Source organism: Cavia porcellus, unplaced genomic scaffold (assembly GCF_034190915.1).
Source record: "Cavia porcellus strain 051 isolate PalLab524CR breed Dunkin Hartley unplaced genomic scaffold, mCavPor4.1 scaffold_26, whole genome shotgun sequence".
In the NCBI taxonomy this organism is placed as follows: domain Eukaryota; kingdom Metazoa; phylum Chordata; class Mammalia; order Rodentia; family Caviidae; genus Cavia; species Cavia porcellus.
In genome coordinates this window covers 16,145,026-16,166,109 of record NW_026947509.1, presented here as the reverse complement: position 1 = coordinate 16,166,109, position 21,084 = coordinate 16,145,026, and the positions used below count along the sequence as shown (strand labels likewise).

At 41.7% G+C, this 21,084-nt stretch overlaps 1 protein-coding gene across 3 annotated transcripts in view; it reads right to left on the bottom strand.

Moving 5' to 3' along the window:
* Kif26b (kinesin family member 26B) overlaps positions 1–21,084 on the bottom strand; it is a 462,091-nt gene that overhangs the window by 264,415 nt on the left and 176,592 nt on the right. For 2 of the 3 annotated variants that reach the window (XM_003474264.5, XM_063236763.1), the window contains one exon: positions 17,387–17,923. In XM_003474264.5, coding sequence (XP_003474312.1) covers positions 17,387–17,923 — 537 coding nt within the window. Of the gene's footprint in view, positions 1–17,386; positions 17,924–18,102; positions 18,246–21,084 lie in introns of those variants that run through there. The other variant, XM_063236764.1, reaches the window with a different exon arrangement.

Below are 21,084 nucleotides of genomic sequence, written 5' to 3'. Positions count from 1 at the left end.
ATCACATGGTTTGTGTTTGGATGTCCATCCAAAGCTAATGTGGTCACCGAGGGAGGCTTTCAAAGATGGCTGAAACTAGAGTCTGTTATTCATTGTCTCATGCTGGAGTGGGCAGTGTGAGTGCTGCACCTATCCTGGGGCAGGTAGCTTGCATACAATGCAAGAGAGGGCAAGAGGCTTACTTCTCCTTTTGCCCTTTGCTCTGGTCTCTTTTGGTATCTGCCACAGCCACCAAGAATGGTTGCCCCTCAGCCATGCCACCCTGCCTTGGAACCAGCTGAGTATAGACTGAAACCTCCACAAACTGAAAGCTAAATAAACCTTTCCTTCATTTTGGGCATCAGGTATTTTGTCTCAGTAACTAGAGAAGAGTAACCAAGGCAGTCTGTTTATGACATATCTACCTGACTTCTTACCTACCTGAGGCCTTGCTTGTAATACTAAGGGGAAAAGCCCATTCCTTGCCCTTTTTAAATGCTCAACCACACCCTCTGCCTCTCCCTAGCCTCCCAAAACACCATTCTCATGCCCATTCGATACATTTGAAGATTTACTCTTCTTTTTTATTGTCTTGGAATTCTTTTTCTACATTTGTTCCCAGTGACAAAAAAACAGGTATACAGATTAAGGGTGCTAGGATATAAAAGTACTATAAGGAGTTTAAATGCAATAATGTGCACTCAGTAGATAATGTTTATATAGACATTATGCTAGAAACACATATACCTTCTCCTGATAAAGTATTTAATGACTAGATGGTGCAATTAATAGAGATATACCAATTAACCTTCAAGGCTGCTTCAATTCATTCTCCACTTAATTTATTAGTTAGAGACTAAAAACTACTCAGAAGAGGAAGAAAAGTTTGCAATTCTTTAACAAGTGATGTGTTTTTAAATATTCTATTTTAGTTTGCAATTCCTTCTCTGTCAAATCTTTTGTATAAGTTTCTAAGAAGTTATAGAACTAATTGATTTTCATTGCAAGTCTTTTCATTGCCCTTACCCACCTGTTCTCAGATATACAAATAAACTGATACAATTCAAAATATAGGGTGGAGTGAGGAGGGGAAGAATAAACCCTCTACAGCTAGATCATTAGGTTTACATTTATCATGAGATTACTGTGCAATTTAATGCAAAAGAAAGACAGAAAAAGCACATGTGTAAGAGAGATGAAGAGGATGATGACTAAAAAGAAAATAACTAAATACGAACAATGCACAGGATAGGACATCCTAAATAGTTTGAGTCAGAAAAAAAGATAGATCCCCTAATGAAGTTGATGATTAGGTCTATTATATTCATTAGTTCTCTGTTGCTGGGATAAAAACAACAGCACCCACAATTTATAGGAGAAAGGTTTCATTTGGCTCATGGTTTGAGATTTCAGTCCATGGCTGGTAGCTCAAAGGCAAAAAATGGAATGATAGAAGAGAAATGGCAGAGAAATGACAAAGAGAAATGGCAGAAGAAAGCTGCTCAACCCATGGCAACCAGTCAGCAGGGAGAGCAAGGAGGAGTTGGGGCATGAATATGACTCCCCACCTCCAAACATGAGACTTTAGGGAGACCTCTTAGACCTAAACCACAATACTCATATTACTACTAAAATAACCGCCAATATTCATATTACTACTAAAATAATTGCCAATCTTTTTAATTCCAACAAATCACTAAGTAAATACTCCATTAAACATTTATTGATCAAAGTTTTAAGGATTTGAGAAATGTGTACGTTTTGCATGGGTTGTGTCTATTAACTGATACCTCAGTTCCTTATTTTTTTGATGAGAGTAATTATCTACTTACTTTCTGGGACTGCTATGAATTTCACCTAGGTGATATACACAAAGCATTCAGCATAGTATAAGTATATAGTAATTATTTAAGTATTAGTTATATGCATTGTTTTTATTACTATGACACTAAAACAATGATATTCAGAGGGCTCCTAATGTTGAGAGACAGCAAACTTGGTAACCTTGGAGAAAAAACAAAACCTAGTAAGAATGGGAAATGCTAAATGCTCTAAAGTGTCCACTTATAGGCTGTCAAAGCCAAAAGTAGAATGAAACTTCCCTGTTTATTTTTTCCCTGCACTTGGAAAACTGCCCAAGGTTGGTATGTAAGTAGCAGAAGTGAGGAAGGAATGAAGACTTGAGTGCTTTACACTTTCTTTACTTTCTCCACAATCCTTCTACAAGAAAGACACTTAAAGGGCTGAAACATTTGCAAGTTTCAGCAATCCAGGTGTACATTCAGGAACAAGTCAACAGAGAATATACTCAGGTAAGAGTGAATTTGCAGCCCTTTTTCTGTAACTTTTATTAGAGGACAGCACCTCTCTCCCCTTGTTTTCTTCAGAAAACATTAATAACCACCATTTATCTTTTCTGCTCATGATTCGTACACAGGATTCTCATTTCACTGCTACTGATCCCTTCCTTACCTCCTAATGGACTCAACAAAGTTGTTGTTGCTTCTAAGTTGCCAGTTTTGTAAGCTATAAAAGAGCACTGGTTTTTTTTTTTTTTTTTTTTTTTTTGACCGAGTATCCAAAGAGAATGGGCCAGCTACCTTAATGGCAGTAGTTAAATTCCTAAAGCACCTAAACTGTGTAAAAATGGTTATCTAGCTGAAACAGTGGAAAGCAAAAATTTATCTTTCACAAAAACTCTAGTACACAGTCTCAGTTACCTCCAATGTGGGCCAAGAGCAAATTCCCAAGCCTTAGGATGAGCCCTGCAAAAGCCTATGTTTAAGTTATTAATCGCAGGGCCAATGCTAAAAATGTATCTCAAGGATGTTCAGATATGAGAATGCTTCAATTTTCTGAATTCATTGGTTTCACTGCTATTTCTCAGGTGTATAGTAATTACTTCAGGTATATCCGTCTCACTTTTTAAAAAATTATTTATTTTTTTATTTACTTTATAAAAATTTCATAACAAAATAGAATAACAATAGTTAATATATTACATGTTGGTATCTTTAAAGTAGTTGCTCACAGTAGATGATGTAAGCATAAAAATTATTCCAATCGCTATTAGCACCAATCTCCTTTTTCAGTGAACTAAAAGACACTTATACTATAACTGACTTGCATTTTTTCCTTTTTCTATACTGTCTACTTCTAGATGTCTTGTTTGGTTGTGAGAAGGCAGATAGACATGCTCTGCAAGTAGTCTGAATGGGTTGACTTTGTAGAATGTTTTAGAGTAAGACTGTGCATCTTTCTAGACAAAAATAGACATAGGTGGAGAAGCAGTAGATCCCACGCACACTCAGGTCGCCATCAGGACTCTCCTGCAGGTAGCCAGCACTGGCCAGGAGAACCAGCCAGCCATGTCTTGGAGAAGCCACGAGTATCTGGAGAAACCTGCCCTGTACTCTACCACCTCCTGAGGAACCTGAGTTAGGAGAAACCCAGGTGCCTGATCCATCTCCCTACACTGTGGATAGGTAGCCAACATGGGAAGTGCTTGGGTCCCCACAACCTGCTCATCTGGAGGAACCCAGGAAAATGTCAAGACAAAGGAGCAAAAGACAATCTCTGGCCTTCAGCCCAAACAGAACAAGTCCAGGAGACATAGTCATGGAAGTCACCCACCTGAAATTTCTGTAAAAGAAATAAGATCAGAAATAATATCTCAAGTAAAAGAAGAAATCACAAGCATAATAAAAGGGTTACTGAGTGTATCTTAAAAAGACCAAAAAAGAGCATAGGAGAATGAGGGAAACTTGAATGAACAGAATTGGAATACATGAAGCAGACTCAAAGAGATGTCCAGGAAGTTAAAAACTCCACCAAAAGTTGGCAAAACCACTTGAAAAAAACTGAAGCTAGACTTTCAGATTTTGAAGACAGAATCACAGCTAGCAATCATGAAAGGAAAGATCTCTTAAAATAACAAGGAAAATGAAATAATAAATCAACAGCTGCAAGATGATGCAAAAAAATAATTTAAGAATGATAGGTGTCAGTGAAAAATCAGGAGTCAACACAAATGACATATTTACAGAAGTAGTAGCAGAGAACTTTCCAAGCATGGAAAGAGGACCTGACACACAGATAAGTGAGGCATATAGAACTCCAACTAGCCATAATCAAAATGAAGTTACACCCAGACATATAATAATCAAGACTCCAGAAAGTCAGTACAAGAGCAGAATATTAAAGGCTGTTAGAGAAAATAAACAGATCACCTTTAAAGGAAAACTCATCAGAATCCCAACAGACTTCTCTACACAAACCATCAAGTCAAGAAGAGCTTGGAATGAAGTATTTTAAGTCCTGAAAGAAAATGATTTCCAATCCAGATTGATGAACCCTGCAAAACTATCTTTCAAAATTAATGGAGAAGTAAGATACTTCCATAACAGAGAACTGGAAGAATTCATGACCACCAAACCAATTCTACAAAGAGTGCTGAAGAACATTCTAGAGAGAGATAAAAATGAACACAATCCCAGGAATAGCAGCAGAGTGGGATCACTGAGCAGGGCAGACAAGTAAACGGAGAGGGAAAGTAGGGAGCCAACAGCAGGATACAAGCATGGTAGAGATTAACCAGTGTATGTTGGCTGACATCATCAATGTGCATGGGCTCGATTCCCCAGTGAAAAGCAACACAAGCAGAGTAAATCCAGAAACAAGACACATCAATATGTGTATACAAGAAGCATATTTAACTTGAAAGGAAATTCATAGACTGAAGGAGAGAAAACAATGCTCCATGCAACAGGGAACCAGCAAAAAGCAGGGGTAACTTGCCCATCAACCACAGAATGGAAAAGAAAGATATAGCATTCTTATACAATGTAAAGCTACTCAGCTATAAAGAAGGATAATCACAAGGCTCTTGGATGTAAATGGATGCAGCTTGTGATCATGTTTTGGGTGAAATGATTTGGACTCACACAGGTAAACATCATGTTGTCTCCCTAGTATAAAAAAGTGAAAGAGTTAGTGGGATCCAAAATGCACAATAGATTTTGTGAAAGTGAAGGGGGAAGAAACATCTAAAAAGTGAAGGTGGTAGCCATTGTTAACTCCCTATTGTTTTGTTTTAAAATCCTATATCATTTTCATTGTTTTCTTTTGATTTTATTAGGTCTGATAGTATGTGCAGCTATTTTGAAGATAACAAGAAGCATTATGGTAGCCATTGTTGATTTTCTATTATCTTGTTTTGAAGTCCTGCATTGCTTTCACTGTTTTGTTTTGGCTTGCCTTTATTCTGTCTTATTTTGTTTGGTTTTATTCTCTTAAAAATTAAAAAAATAGATATAGATATAGATAAAAATATAGACATACATTTTTATCTAAATCTAGCACTGCAACAGTGCAAAGAACTAATAAGTCTTGTCTTAGAATAATGAATTTAATCTTCACAATAATATTAGAAGATAAATGCAATTATCCCCATTCTATGAAAGAGATTAAATTGTTTTGATAAAACAATTACCCAGGTATTACTTGACTTACAAAATATCAATAAGCATATGAAAATATCATCACTAATGACCAGAAAAGCACAAATAAAACCATCATGAGACAACACATTGTACCCAGTAAGAAGGCAATTATTTTGAAAAGAAGAAAATAGAAAATACAAAGGCATAGAGAAATGTGGAGAGAATGGAGCCCTTATGCACAACTGATGGGTACACTGAATGGTGTGGCCACTGTGCAAACAGTGACAGTTCCTCAACAAATTATGAACAGAATTACTTGCTACCCTGTAACTTCACATCTGGGTATAGACCCAGAAATGAAAGGATCTCAAAGAAATAATTGAACACCCATGTCCATAGCAGCATTACATACCAGAGCCAAAAGGAGCGTCCACTGATGGATGAACAGATAAACAAAATGTGATATGTACATGTAATAGAATCTTCTTTAGGCTTTAAAAAAAAAAAAAGGAATCCTGACACACACTATGACACAGGTGAACTTTGAGGACGTTATACTAAAGTGAAATAAGCCAGTCATGAAAGGACAAATACTGCACAGCTCCATTTATGTGACACTGTATTCCTAGTGTAGTCAAATTCACAGAGACAAAGGGAATGGTCATTTCCAGGGGCTGGGGACAGGAGGGACTGGGGAGTGACTGTTTACGGGTAGAGTCTCTGTTGGGAAAATGAAGAATGCTGGAGACTGATGGTGGTGATGGTGACACAGCACTGTGACGGTACTCAATACCACTGAACTGGATATTTTCAAATGGTTCCTGTGATAGGTTTTATAGTATGTATATGTTATCACAACCAACACAACAACAAATAGTATTCAGCTAATATGCAGGTGAACAAGATCCTTTCCAAAGGATACTGTGATAGGAATTGAAACATATACCACTCTTTTAAATAAAAACCACATTACTGATGAGGAAATGGCCCTGTTTCCTTGTGGTGCTCCTAGAAAATTAAAACAATGCACAGTAAGATTCTCGCAGGCCTGGGAGTCTATCTCCTAAGTAAGCTAAAGTACATTTCACTAGATGGCAGCATTGCTCACATGGCTTTGGCTTCATTTTTGGGCCCATCTGCCTCAGGCTTTAGCCCCACCAGCCTCCCCTTTTCCTAGAGAGGAGATGAAACACAGCATTGATCCCTCCACCACTAGACAGACTAATACAACATGAACTTGGACTTGGGAATCTTAGTTACACAAAAGCGCCCCACAGGATTCTGCTAGCAGTGTGTGCTGTGGGCGGCTCTCTGGGAAGATTATGAAGTAGCCCGAGGGCCTGGCCTCCTTCCCTCAAGAAATCTGAGGGGGCAGGAGCAGGTGCCCAGGAGGCCTGCATTTTGAGTTTTATCTCCTCTCTTAGGTCCTCACTGCATGACCTTGGGCAGGTCACTTGACACATCTGGGCCTGGGTTTTGTCATCTGTAATTCATAAGGGTGTGAGCTGGGTCCTGAGATCTGTTTGCTTTAACTAAAAGGGAGGATGTGAACCAGCTAATGGTTTTGATCTTCCCACTGATAGTGCTCCTCATAGCCTTGTCCAAGATGGAAACCAGCCTCCCTAAAGTGATGGAAGCTGTCAGATTGGCTCAGATTAGTCATGTAATTAGAAAACTCTGGTCACAAGCTTGAATATAGACTCGGTACCACTGTTTGCTTTTCATGTGGCTCCTTTCCTCATTCCCCGGCTCTTAGATAAGCTTTAAGCAGTGTGTTAACTATTTGAGACCACTGGTACAGCACAAAGGCACCAGGCAGTCTCCAGAGTCCCCCAGAATGGTAACTAATACACTTCCTGAACACCTAAATTACGCCTTGGGAGTGATTTAGGGCTACAGAATATATGACTCATTAACTAATCCTCATAAATACCTTTATAAGATAGAAACATGCCAATTTGTCATGCTAAAGATCATTAGCATAGCAAAATCTCAATTTGAAATTAATTAGATATATGTCTAGGATCAAGAAGGTACAGAGGAGACCAATTTTTTCAATTTATTGAAAGCTTTAAATTATGTAATAATGTTAAAAGAAGTAGTTCTATTTTATAAACATGTAAATGAGCAAGAAAGTAAAAATATTAAAATTATAATTTACCCTAAGTGCATCAAGAAGGAAAGGTTTGAGTACTCTATTTCAAAGTGTCTTTTTTTTGGTACTGGGGATCGAACTCACAACAACCAGGCAGGCACTTAGGGCACTGAGCTAAATCCCCAGGCTCAAAGTGTCCTTGACAAAGAATCATGAACTAGATCTGAATTCCTGAATGGTCCAAATTAACTCCAAAATAATAAGGTTTTAATATTTTGGATTATTTTTAAATGTGCCTTCTCCACATTTCTGTAGCATTTCAAATGATTTGAATCTATGTATTGCTTCACCTTCTCCCTAAAAAGGTCCCCAAACATGGGATAAATGAGCCTTTTGGTATTTTATCAATATATTCACTAACAGTGGAATGAGATAACTTCTATTTAAAATAAGACATTCTTATGTGAGACATGACATACATATGAAAAGTTGATTCCTAGTAAAACACGGAAGGAATTAGTGTTTTCTGAGTTACTAACACTTATTCATGAGTTGGACATGTATTTTATGGTTCTATACTGGGCCTTCATCTACCACCATTCTTTAACTGGGAAAGGGCGCCAATTCTGTTTAACTCACCACGTGAGCTCGGCTTGACTAAACAAAGCTGGACCTCTAGTTTCAGCTAACTTAATCTAGGTGATGTCCCATTCAGCACAGAGCTAAGTAGTCAATATACATTACTTCTCATCATCCCCACAACAACTCGAACTTTGCAGGAAAAAAAAATACTGATCCATAAGAGGGGAAAGCCAGGGAGAGGTCATACAGGACAGGGGGATGCCGGGGTTTTACTACTGGTTACTACTGGGTGAGAGGGATGAAGGAAACTGTCTGAAAGCAAACATGACCGACTGTGACAATGGGACTGCATCTGGAGAATCTTCTCTCTGCCTGACTTCACCCCCTAATGCAGCAATTATCAACCCCTCTACTCCAGCAAGGCCTGGGAGAGGACAGACAAAGAGAAGCAACTCCATGTTGGGACTTGCTGGGCACATGCCTCATGCCTCTCACCACCCACCCCACCCACCCACCCACAAAAGCAGGGGTCAGCTAAGAAATACTAGTTAAGAGGGACAGGATATTGCCCAAGGTTCATATCTTCTTTCTAGAATCTAGACGTATTTCTAAAGAAAGCAAACAAAATTACAAACCATTCCATCAGCTGAACCCAAACTGTCAGCTTGGCCGAGAGGAATAGATCGAGTTTCCTCTTGTCCTCAGCAGATTAGAGTCTCAAATTCATCTCTCCTAGATAGTGTTCTGGGACATGGTGATCATATGCATACTTACACATGTGAAGACACAGGTGACTTGAAAGGTATTTTATAAGTTCAGGAGAAAAAGTTGTGACTGCATAAAAATAGTATACAAATTGATCACACAACTTTGTCTTGAGAGAATTCATCTTGGGTTGGTCTCCTCTGGCTGTATAAAGGTGTATTCAGCTATGGCACATTCTTCCCTTTCTGCTTGGTCAATTTTTAGAAACTTTCCACTTGTTCCCTTTATTTCTCTCCAACCAAGGAAGATGGATGCAAACCCAGCTGCAGACACCTGTACTCACCCCTTCTTCAGCAGTGATTCAGCAAGGAAGGAGCCGTAAGCACCTCACCTTCTAAACCCTGCCTTCACTTTTCACCCACCTGTCCATCTACCTATTCAGGATTGATTAAGTGTGCTCGAAATTTACATCTCCTGCCACCCCAGAAAGTATAATCAGGTAAGGACTGAAACTGGATCATATTGGATGAGAGTGGGCCCTAAACCCAATGATTTGTGCCCTTATTACAAGAGGAGAAAACATGAGGTAGAGAGTCAAGGGATGCTCCACAAACCAAGGAATGCCTGGAACCTCCGGAAGGGACCAGGAAGGGCTCTTCTCTAGCACAGTCAGAAGGACAATGCTCCTGCTGACCCTTTTACACGTTTATCTCCAGAACGATGAGATAGTACATCTTTGTTATTTTAGTTCCCCAGTTTGTGGCAATCTGTTATGGCATCCCATACCAATGCACCATCCGGTTTTCTCCGTTGGTCTCTCTGTGTCTCCTTGGCCCTCTATTTGGATCTGGATTGTCCCCCATGGGCCTATATACTAAATGCTTGGCCTTCAATACTACTGGAAAGTGTTGGATCCTTAGAAAGACAGGGCCTAGTGAGAGGAAGTTGGGTCACTGCGGGTGTATGTACCCTTCAAGAAACTTTAGAGCCCTGTCTCTTCCTCTTTTTGCTTCCTGGTCAGTGAGGAGAGCTGTCTGCTCTACCACATGCTCCTATCATGATGTACTGCTTTGCTACAGCCCCACAGGCAACAGGCCAAGTGGCTACAGGCTGAAATCATTGAAAGTACAAAGCAAAATAAACCTTTCCTCCTCACAGGCTGACTGACTCAGTCATTTTATCACAGTGACAGAAAGCTGCCTGACATATTGTCTGTTTAAACATATTTACTGTTCCCTTACCTGTGTTTATTGCATCAGTGTCAGGTAAATTTTTTCTGTAGGTTGTGGTTTCTGACCTTGACAGTTCAAGCCAAGACCTGGGTCCCACCTGCAGATATTCTCCTTTCATTTTCTGGGGTGTGCCTGAAGCACTGGGAATTTTTAAAATTCTCTCAAGTGATTGCAGTATGCAGCCAAAATTGAGCACTCCTGCTTCAAAGGAAATCTTTTCATTTCCCTGCTCCATAATCACCAACAGTTGTCTTCTGCCTATGAAACAAAAAAGCTATGCCAAGCAATACTTCATTCCACTCTACAGTTTTCAGATTGCTTTCAAATATATTTGCTCCTCCAGATACCAGATGAGGTAAGAATTATTACTCGAGCAGTTCTGTGAAACCCCATTCTGTGAGGCCAAAAGGCCCTGGTGAGGCGATCAGCTTCCTTTCAAGTGTATTTCCGTCAAGTCTCTCCATCCCCCAGCTTGGAATGATTTCTGCAGTTTCAACACTATGCAAGGACTTACATAATGGTAATTACTAGCTACCAATGGAGAGTGGCTGTGGTGTGCTTGTTATTATGATTCTATAACAATAGGGAAATCTGAGACAATTGAAAACCAATGGTGCAGTATGAGTAACCTCTCATTCTGTGGAGGCATCCAAATGAAATAATCTGACTTGCTAATGTGCTAGCCAATCCACTGGGTGATGTAGTTTGTTGTGTGGGATTAAAAGCCCACATTCTTAGCCATCCTGCAAGATTCCATGGCAGCTCCTCAGTGTGGACACCTCTCTTCACCTCTCTTTACCAGACTTTTCGGTTACCAAATGTTTATAGGTAGCTGGGTGCCCATCAGAGCTGAAGCCAAAACTGACCCAAAATGACCCTCTTTGACTGCCACAGGACTGACATCTAGGATAGGTCTGCAAATCAGTTTCAAACTGGAGGCTCACTGGGACAAGTGGATTCCTGACTCCATCCAAATCCCAAGGCCTGCATGCTTTACCTAAAGCCCCTTCCTCCAACACCAGAGCCAGCAATGTAGCTCCTCCTGCCTTCCTCTCCAGAGAAATCTTGTGACTACACCAGGCCCGCTTGATAACCCCAGAGGATCGCTACATCTCCAGATCCTTCACTTACATCTGCAAAGTTGCCACTCTTAGGTAACGCAGCACACCCATAGATTATGGGGATGGGGGCATGGATGTCTTCAGTTTATTACATCACACACATAACCAGATTGAAAAATGTTTGAAATCTCTGCTAAAGTCTGGCATTCCCTTCAGACCACAGTCCCCCCCAGTCATCAGGTATGACTGTCCTTTTGGAGTTCCACCCTGAACACCATGTTCCTGATAAATGCTCTCCTCATGAATGAATGACTCCTTTTCCTGTGTTCATGGATTCTTTGAAATAAAAAATAAAGGTAAATACTCCAATACATCCCTGGGCATCTAATAAGAAGAGAAAAACAAAATTATGGTTTTAAAACTTCAATATCATAATTTATCTGTGACATCTTATGCTATTGTTCTGGCTAACCAGAGGAAGCAGCAACTGAACCAGGGCTGGTTGCATATTTTAGGGGACAAGTGGCTGAAGCCAGGAGAGGCACAAAGAGCATGGATGAGAATCATCCACTCCTCACACGCTGCAAATACGCACTCCTGCGCCTTCCTGGAAAGGAAGCACAGCTCTCAGATAGCAGCTGTGCTGGAAGGCATGCTTCTGCTTTCTACGGACCCCCATAAACAAAGCCTCTGGCTACAAAAGGACTTGGAGGGCAGCATAGGGTCTCACCTTCCTCCTAAGGGTGATTCACCCCTAAAGAGTGCCAGCAGCAAGTCCCCAAAGGCTGCTGATCTCTGAGGAGCAAATTACAGGTGCATCACGTTAGCCTGAGATGTTTAGAGTTAAGTCTGCTTTGTGATCTCTGTACCTACCAATGACTATGATTAACAGACACAATGGTCCTAAAGATACTAGGACAATCCTACAATGAATTCGGCCGAGTCCAGTTAGGATTATTTCTGACAAAGATTCCAATGGATCTTCTTATGAGAAAGCAGAATAAAATTTTACTGGAGACATTTTCCTTCAATTCAAGGAATAAACACGGAATCCAGTCAACCTTTGTACTGAACTGCTTTGAAACTCATCAGATTTGGTATTCAACTGATCGTGTTGTGCAAGTTTTGTCCCGATCCTTATCATTTGTTTGGGTGCTCCATGCGCAAGCTCGAGCTGGTCAGTGTAGTTTGCCTTGTGACTTGATACCCTTTCCAATCAAAACAGCTTGGCACTTGTCATTTCTGGTACCTGTCTTACCTGCTAGAACCAATTAGCTATGAGTACCAAGGTAACTCTGTACCTTGCTCACACTCATAGTGATCCAATGCACTCATTACTTACATAGCATCTCACATTATCTTGAATTTTCTTTCTTTTTTTTGGATGAGGGTGTCAAGAATTGAACTCGGGACCTCACACAGCATTCAGCTATAGCCACAACTTGAATTTTCTTGATCAGCCCAATTTAATCAAAATCCTGTGAAATAAAGTTCTTTCCTTTCAAATGTTCCTGTATTGAGGGTTACATCAAAATGGCACCCAGATTCTCTTCATTGCATCCAAAGATTTGAGTACAATTGAGATACTTCCAGTGGAAGATTAGCATGAAGTCAAATAACTGGTTGTTTGCATCAAAAATTGTGACATCTGTAGGTCTTGTGGCCTGAAATGCTTTTCCTAAATCTAGGGCCAGTCATGGGAAATAACTTAGCACTTCTCTTAAATTTGAACTTTCTCTAATTTTCACACATCATCTGTTATCAGGGACATGGGAATAAAATAGATTCTTGTTCCAGGAATTTATAATCCAGCAAAAGAGATCAAGCTAGAATTGAGGACATTCTGAAAAAATCTGTGAAACTTTTAATCTTTCAGTTTCAGGTTTCTTCTCTGATAAATGAGGGATTTGAAATAGATCATTCATATCAGTATCTCTGCTTTATAGTGTATAAAATATTTTCCTACTTTTAAAAAATTGTTTCCTACAATCACCTCATGAGGTAAGAATTTCCAGATGCTACACTACCAGAACTCTTTCTCCAAATCTCTTACCATGGTGCAAAAGTGAGTTACCATCCTAAAAAAATGTATTCTAACACCAACAACTTAAGATTCCAAGTGTTACATGTATGGTCTCTCCTGCAGTTATTTACTATAATGAGTATAAATTAGGCCAAAGCATATGAAAAGAAGTAATTAAACATCTCATTATGAGGTATTAATCTAGATATATCTTTTCAAAGTTAAAACTCATGTGGCCACATGAAGGTTTGAGAGTATTTCCTGATTTCAGTATTATGCATAGATTATACCAAATGTCTCCAAGTTACTAGAAGAAATTTTTTTTGGAAGAGCCAATCTTATCCTCTTTGATGACATCAAATTGCTAAGATACTTAATGAGAATTTTTCTTCATGGTTTGTTCATGAAGAACATGGTAATCTCAGTGCCTCATGAATGATTCTTTTTCTTTCCTCTCTAGATAGAATCATATTTATCTGTGACACTGAGTAAGTTCCTATTCTTTTTGGAGTTTCTTTAGAAATATGAAAGACAAATCAAAAAAGAGTCAAGGACCTCCCCAATGCAACTTTTGAGATCTGCACAGTGACAGGAGGCCTGTGGGAGATCAGGGACCATTCTGTTGTCCATATAAATATTTTGCCAGAGTCCCCATTGTCACCCTCACCTCCTCTAAGTCTGGAAAGGCAAGCTTCCTCTTCTCCCTCATTCCCACAGGCTCAGCCTCCAAGGGTGAGGAGCAACACCCTCAGTAGTGACCATGCCCAAGTGCCTCTTCGGCCAGGGAACTGCTTTGGCACTAATCCAGAGCTAATTTGTTCTGTGGGGAGGAAGGAGGGTGGGTGAGCAGGAAAAAATGAGGTCAGCTTTCAGAGCAGTCAACCATCTCTGATGAGCTGGCCAGACTGTGAACTGTGGAATATTTACTGCAGGGAGACGTCCACAGTGGGAGACGCTCAGTCTGGCCAGAGCCAGGGCCCCCAGTCCAGGGTATCAGGATGACACAGTCACAACACAGGGGATACTGATTCATAGCTGGGCCCCAAATCTCTTTATCCCAGAGAGATTTCCTCTGGTCCCTTTAACTATTACTCAGGGAAAATGCATGAATTAGTCTGCTCTGAAGCTGGAGAGAGGCACTGAAATGTAACCAGGGCAATCTCAAGTTGGTGGCTTATGTGAGTCATCTTGGGATCTGGCTCGAAGCCACATCAACCCATCACTGCTCTTGGAGCTGGATTCCCATTCCTGCTGTACACTCTCACCTCCGCGCTCACCTACCCACCTTGCTATGGGCAGTGCACTGCCTGCTCCCTCACTATGAGACCTGCAGGACAAGAGAGAACAGGGGCTCCAGCCCAAGGGGCCTAATCACACCATGCACAACGCCTGGAGCTCGGTCAGAGCTTTAAACTCCTCCTTGTTCAACAAGCTGGCTTTCATCTGAGATAGGAGAAAAGGGACGGAGTTACTGCAAAAACAGAAGAAATGCACCACCAATCCCTAACCTTCCCGTAAGGATTTCTCCCTCTCCCACAAATCTCCGCCACACTTTGAATACTGTCTGAGGGCACCAGTCCCTCATCCTTCTGTCTGCACTCTCTGGCATTGGTACAGAAGCTGAGTCTTCTGACTTGTGTCTAATATGTGTGCCAAAAGCTTTAAGGGGTAAAGTGTGAGTGAAGTACAAGTTATCTATGTAACATGAGTGTGGCTAGCACAATTGTGGGATATGCTGAGAAGATGACTTGGGGGGAAGAGTGTTTACTTGACCATTTTATTTCCTAGTAGCAAAATCTTGAACTCTGATAATTGATGCATGGTGATATAACTTAGGATACACGTAAAGAGTAGAGAATAATGAAATATTATCCTATCATTAAAGATAATATTTTAGAAATACACATAATGGCATGGGAAAATGTACCTAACATAGTAGATGAAAAGCAGGCTATAGAATTGAAACCAGTCACAATTCTGCAAATTGTGAGTATAAAATCACAGGAGGAAATATGTCCAAATATTGCATAGTTTACTTCTAGATGACTCTTTAAAAGACTCTTAAAAAGTCTTCTTTATGCTTTTTCATATAGTTTGATTTTATAACAAACGTATCACTTTTTTGTAATTTTCAAAATATAGACAGGTATTTTTAAAATTATAAGTAGAAAAGGATATCATTCCATGATTAAAAAAAAAAAGCCAGGGTTGGGCAAACCTAGACCACTAACAGGTTGGCTCCTGACTGTCATTCTGAAGGCTCATGTGTTAACAGTCTGGAGTGGGTGGGACCTTTAAGAGGTGTGGCTTGTTGGGAGGTCTTCAGGTCACTTGAGGGGGTGCTCTTGAAGAGGACCCAGCCTCTTTCTTACTCTCAGCTGTCACACAGGCTCCCATCATTATGCTCTGCCCAGCACCACAGGCCCCAAAACAATCAAGGACTAACTCCCAACACTGGGAGCCAGCACAAACCTTTCATCTTTATAATCTGGTCACTGGTTATTTCTTATAGTGAGGGGAAGCTGACTAACACAGTACCCTAGGCAGTTATTTTCAAGATTAAATGATAATATATTCCTAAAATGTCATGAGTTCCTTATTATATTTATACAAACCATATGGGAAATTCCATGCAAAAGTTAAGTAGCAGCTCAGCTGTGGGTCAAAATAGGATTCCTGAGAAGGAGTCGTATCAAGGAAAGATGTTGACAGGAATCTGCCCAGTGGAAGTTAGGAAAGTTGGAAGGAGATACTGCAGGGAAACCCACTCTCTTGGATGTGGAGAGGGCTGGTGCTACTGTGGACACAGGTCATGTAACATGTACCATATACTGTGGAAACTAAAAAGCACCCAGTAAATGAAGAGTCTGGCAACCTACAATCGGCCTAGGAGAATAATCATTGCTTCTAACTTTCCTTCAGGATATCAGAAGATACAACCTATGTTCCTCCCAAACACCCTAGAAAAGCCACCAGGAGTTTTATCAGCCACATTTAACTCATTTCAGGCTCCCCTGTACCTTTAGTCCATGTAACAAAGCTGTTCCGGATACACTGACTTAGTTTTCAGCTTCTTCTGCAGGAAAGTGGGACCCTTCAGGTCAGGCTGGGCCTCCAAATCCCCTTGTGAGATCCTCCATACTCCCTCTTCCCTCATTGTTTGGCTAATTACAGAAGATCTTTCATGGGTGCCAGAAAACAGTAACGTATTTAATGGAAGAAATCTGAGTCCTTATATCACCAGAAGGCTGGCCACCCACCCTGTAGTAGGGCACAGAATGGTGAAAAATCACATGAAATTTTTAGGGTTATCCCTTACATCAATTATGTCCCCAGGCAAACACACCCCATGAGCATGGTCACCTCTGTACTCCAGAGACAATCATCACTGTTACACCCCATACAAATGACACAGGGGACAAAGTCCAACTCTCAGCCAACAGAAAACCCACCCAAGAAAAATCCCTGGCAGATTTAAAACCTGCCTTTTCATTCCTATGAGGATGTGAGGGTATGTACTAATTCAAATCAGTGAAAAGAAGAAAATACTTTTGGTCACATAAACCCAACAGAATGTAAGATTAACAAAGCAAATGGCTAAAGTCTGATGAGGTAGGAGGGGTCAGAAAGGGTGTTCACACTTTCTGGAAGCACAGCGCTAACACGGGGTCACTGGTCCCTCATGTATTTTATTCTTAGTGAAGCCCAGTCCTACCAACAGAATGCATTAAAACCATGATTCAGAGACCCATCATCATCTTCAATTCAAAAGTCACTTATTTGTCTTAGTTTCTAAAATCCCTTATCATATACGAGATGAGACTATGTGTCTTACCTACATTATATTATTTAATTTTCATTACTAAGAATCTTATAAATTCATAGCTGACAAATTTGAACCTGAAGTTGGGCAAACCCTGTATGTAAACTCAAACAAACCGCTGACAGGCAGACAGGTCTGGCCCTTAGCCCAAGTGTTTCCAGGCCTACGCTGGAATACTGCACTCCTGCAGTATCATGCAGTAGACCTGATGGCTGTGACACACTTGGCACTGCCTGGACCAACAGGGTCTCGTGCTGGATGCCACAGACCGCAGGCAGGCGTGGAAGGTGGAGAGGAGGCAGCTCCATAGCAGGCTGGGGTCACGTGGATTCATTACGGTCTGGGCTGAGGAATTCCCAGGGAAGGGTGGAGGAAGGAAGTGCTGTCTATTGCTCTTCTGTGACTCTAGCCAACCCTGCTCTTCCTTGCCCATGGAAATACTTACCTGGTAGGGGTACAAGGTGACCCCATTGGTTCTTGAAAGAGACCAGGTGCCATCCAGGTATTGGTGAGCCTGAATGGCCACTGCATTGGGGATGTTCCCATTGCTGGGACTGGTGGCCATCTGGAGGCTGACCTTGGCCTGGTGGGTTGGGGACCCACTCTTCTTTTCTGCCCCATTGCTGACCCCAAGGCTGCTGGGTTTACTGCTGTGCTTGTTGACAAGTCCTATGTAGTTGGAGGTGGCATAGGCAGCAGGCACAAAGGCCCAATCCCTGGGCTGCTGGGGCCCACTGCCCACGTGCCGCGACCCCACCAGGGTAGGTATGCTGGACAGCAGAGGGGGCGAGCCAGGTGAGGCATCGTAGTGCTCACTGCCAGCCGCCTGCTCCAGCGTCAGCACCATCTGGATGGCTTCCTGCTTCAGCTGGTTCAGGTGTGTGGCACAAATGTCACAGCGGTTATCTCTGTCATTCCACGCCTTTCGGATGGTATTGGGGACCTGGAGTTTCTCGTGAATCACAGCTGAGAAAGCAGGATCCTGGAAAGACACAAACATAAAACAGCGAGACTGTAACTGAAGGCTGGTCAGGGTGATTCAGTTATCTCGTTTACAAATTAAGCCTTAGATATATCCGGAGTCTGACTTTGCATCTAGCAGAAATGAGAAGCCCGAGTGGCACACGAGTCTCTATCATTCTCTACCACAGACAAACATACTTGAAAAATGTAGAACTTCTATAGGGAAAACTTTAAAGAAGTCACAAAACACGACTTCTGAGTATCTTCATCAACCAGACAAATAAGATATCTGCTAAAGAACGGTAGCCACTCTGGACCCTTCCCAGGGATTCAACCAAAAGGACACCAGTGTAAGCCGGGCATGACGAGGGCTGAGTGAAGTCACTGTGACCCGTGCACTGGGATCCTGGCTCCTGTTCCCCATCAGAAGCTGGAAGCTGATAATGGATATAACAGCTACTTGTGACCAGGAACAGAGATTCTATTCTAAGAAACTCTTGGCCTCATCAGCACTGTGTGTTAAGTATCAGTAGAAGAAAACCATGCCTACAGGTTCTGGAGCAGAGCGCAGCCCACTGTACACTCCCAGCAAACCTCTACAGATTAGCTTGTGTTCATCATTCACCCCCAGCAAACTGTATTTCATTTTCTGACGTATTAGAGCAGGTCACACTACTTTTCCTCAAAACTTCACCTCTGACTGCTATTAAAAACCTCAGTTGGGGTGCAGTGCTACAGGTTCAAAGTCCCAGTCATTCTGAAGGCCAAGGCAGGAAGATCACTTGAACCCAGGAATTCAAGATCAGCCTGTGCAACACAGCAAGCCTCTGCCCTAACATCCCCCCCTCAAAAAGCCATTTCAGCTCCAAGGTGAATATCTAAAAGAAATCAGAAAATGGATTTAATGAGGGTGATGTCTCTGTTAACATTGTTGTACTTTTTATAAGAAAGTAGGGATACCCAGATCTGTCACAACCTTGGGGTTCCATATGATGCTGGACAGTTTACTTAATCTCGCTGACTCTGTGGTTCATCACACAAGGCCACAGCTTATGCTTTTGTAATGTCCCTCTAGCTCCAAGGCTCCATTTGTGAAGGAACTGGGACAGGAAAAGACACTACCTGCATGGATGGACAGAGCCACTGTGGCAGCATTTGAGCTCGGCTGAACTTCTGAGCTTCAACAGCTGTTGCAGATAATTGGAGAGGCCCACTCTCCAGGATTATTGCCCTCAAGGCCATTAGGGGAAACTGCCCTTGTGAAATCTGTTGTCAGTTTGCATGGAACCCAAGCCCATCAGAAATGAATGGGGCGCAGCGAGCTATGGGGGAGGAGGGTGGAGTGGAGCAGCCGGGGTGGGCAGGAAGATCATCGGTGGGAGGATGATTCTTAATTATGATCCATCTTGATTATGGGCTCCAGCATTTTGTTTTCCCTGTTTAACTACCCCGAAAAGCTCTTCAGCATGCACAGATTAATTGATTAATAAATCAAGAGGCCTCTTCACCCAGCAGCAGCCAGGAGCGGCTCAGGAGGTGGAAACTCGAGACAGCCGTAAAATGATGGGAAACCATAGGAAGTCAAGGTTGATCGAGTCTCAGTTGGCAAAGTGATGTGAGCTATGTGGGACTCGCCTTGTGGCATCCTTCTCAGTGACAGCTGCTTTGCCCAGCCAGTCTCTGAACATGACTCAGAGCATGTGGGACCCGAAAGGCACCTTGAAGAGCACCCTACAGCAGGCTCTACCCTACAGCAGGCTACAGAAAAAGAAGTGTAGACTACACCAGAGATCTTGACCACTAGCCCATGATTCTTCACTTCACGAGCCAGGCAGCTCACCCATCAGTAGACTCATATTTTTTCCCCCAGAGACAACATTTTAAAGCAAATGCCCATTTGTTCAAAAGGAATTTAGTTGGCCTCTGTATGTGCCAAGATATAGTTTATTGCTTTTTTGTGTACTTTACATAATGAGAAGCTACAATTATCAATTAATGCCTTGGAGAAATGTTATTTTTAATGACTATGTGGTATTTTATCCTTTGGTTGTTTCATAGTTCACTTATTTACTCTCATATTCATTGCATAATTTAAGATAATGTGAGAAATCAGGAGGATGGCATTTAAATACAATCCACAGTCAATGGCATATATTTTCAAGCCATCAAACTATTTGGTTTCAAGAAGCCTCAAGTGCATTGCTTATTTAGAATATTTTTGCTAACCCAATCATATAGGAGAAGCCCTACAGTAAGGAAGTAGCTATGACAAGTCTCACCCACATACCACAGTTTTTAGATTTTAATGGTATCCTTAGGCTCAGCATCTGACTCAGACAGAGACATCCACTGCACAGAAACTCATGAGTCGCCTCTGATTCGGAGAGTCCCTTTCATCTCCTCTTGGTCTGTAACACGCTCCCTTAAAGCAGTCCTTCTTTAGTGAGCTTATCACTAGTTGCTGTTCAGCCTCCATCATTTAACAAATATATATGTTGGCTTCTAACATACCTGGAAGCACACCAGGCTAGAGATGTGAGGAAACACAGGCGTGAATCCCATGTTCTGGGAGTTCACAGTCCAGGAGTGCTTCTTGATTCCTGCATGACCAAATGCCACGTCCCTCTGCTGCTGCCATCTCTCATTCAGTCTGTAGAGACCCACAGGACCACTCAAGGAAACACAGCTCGGAAGCCAGCACCCCCATTTGGGTCACATCAAGAAGTGCTCGCCTCCACTCACATGTGTGCCAGCCAAAGCCAGCCCCACAAGAGCCATCAAATCCACCCCTAAGTGCTACCACAGAGTCTGTCACCAATATGATGGCTAAGAAATAGCCAATGGTCCAGCGTGGTCCCCAGAAGAGGAAGCTGACACTCACTCTTTAATGACGGTGTGATTGCTGGATGATGCCAAAGCAACCATGAATAAAGCAACCCTGGACCTGAAAGCCTACGGCAGTTCCTGTTCTCAAAAGTCTTCAGAAAGTCAAGAGAGGCATCTTAAAGAAACTAAAATGCCTTTCTAGTGCTTGTCTACACATTATAAATATTTTAGTGCAAATCAAAACTTCAAAGAGAAATGGTCAACAGATAAAGCTTTCTATAAGGGCTGAAATATAAAAGGATCCTGCTTGAAGGGAGAAGAGTGATAAACAGGGGAGAAAAAAGAAGCATTCAG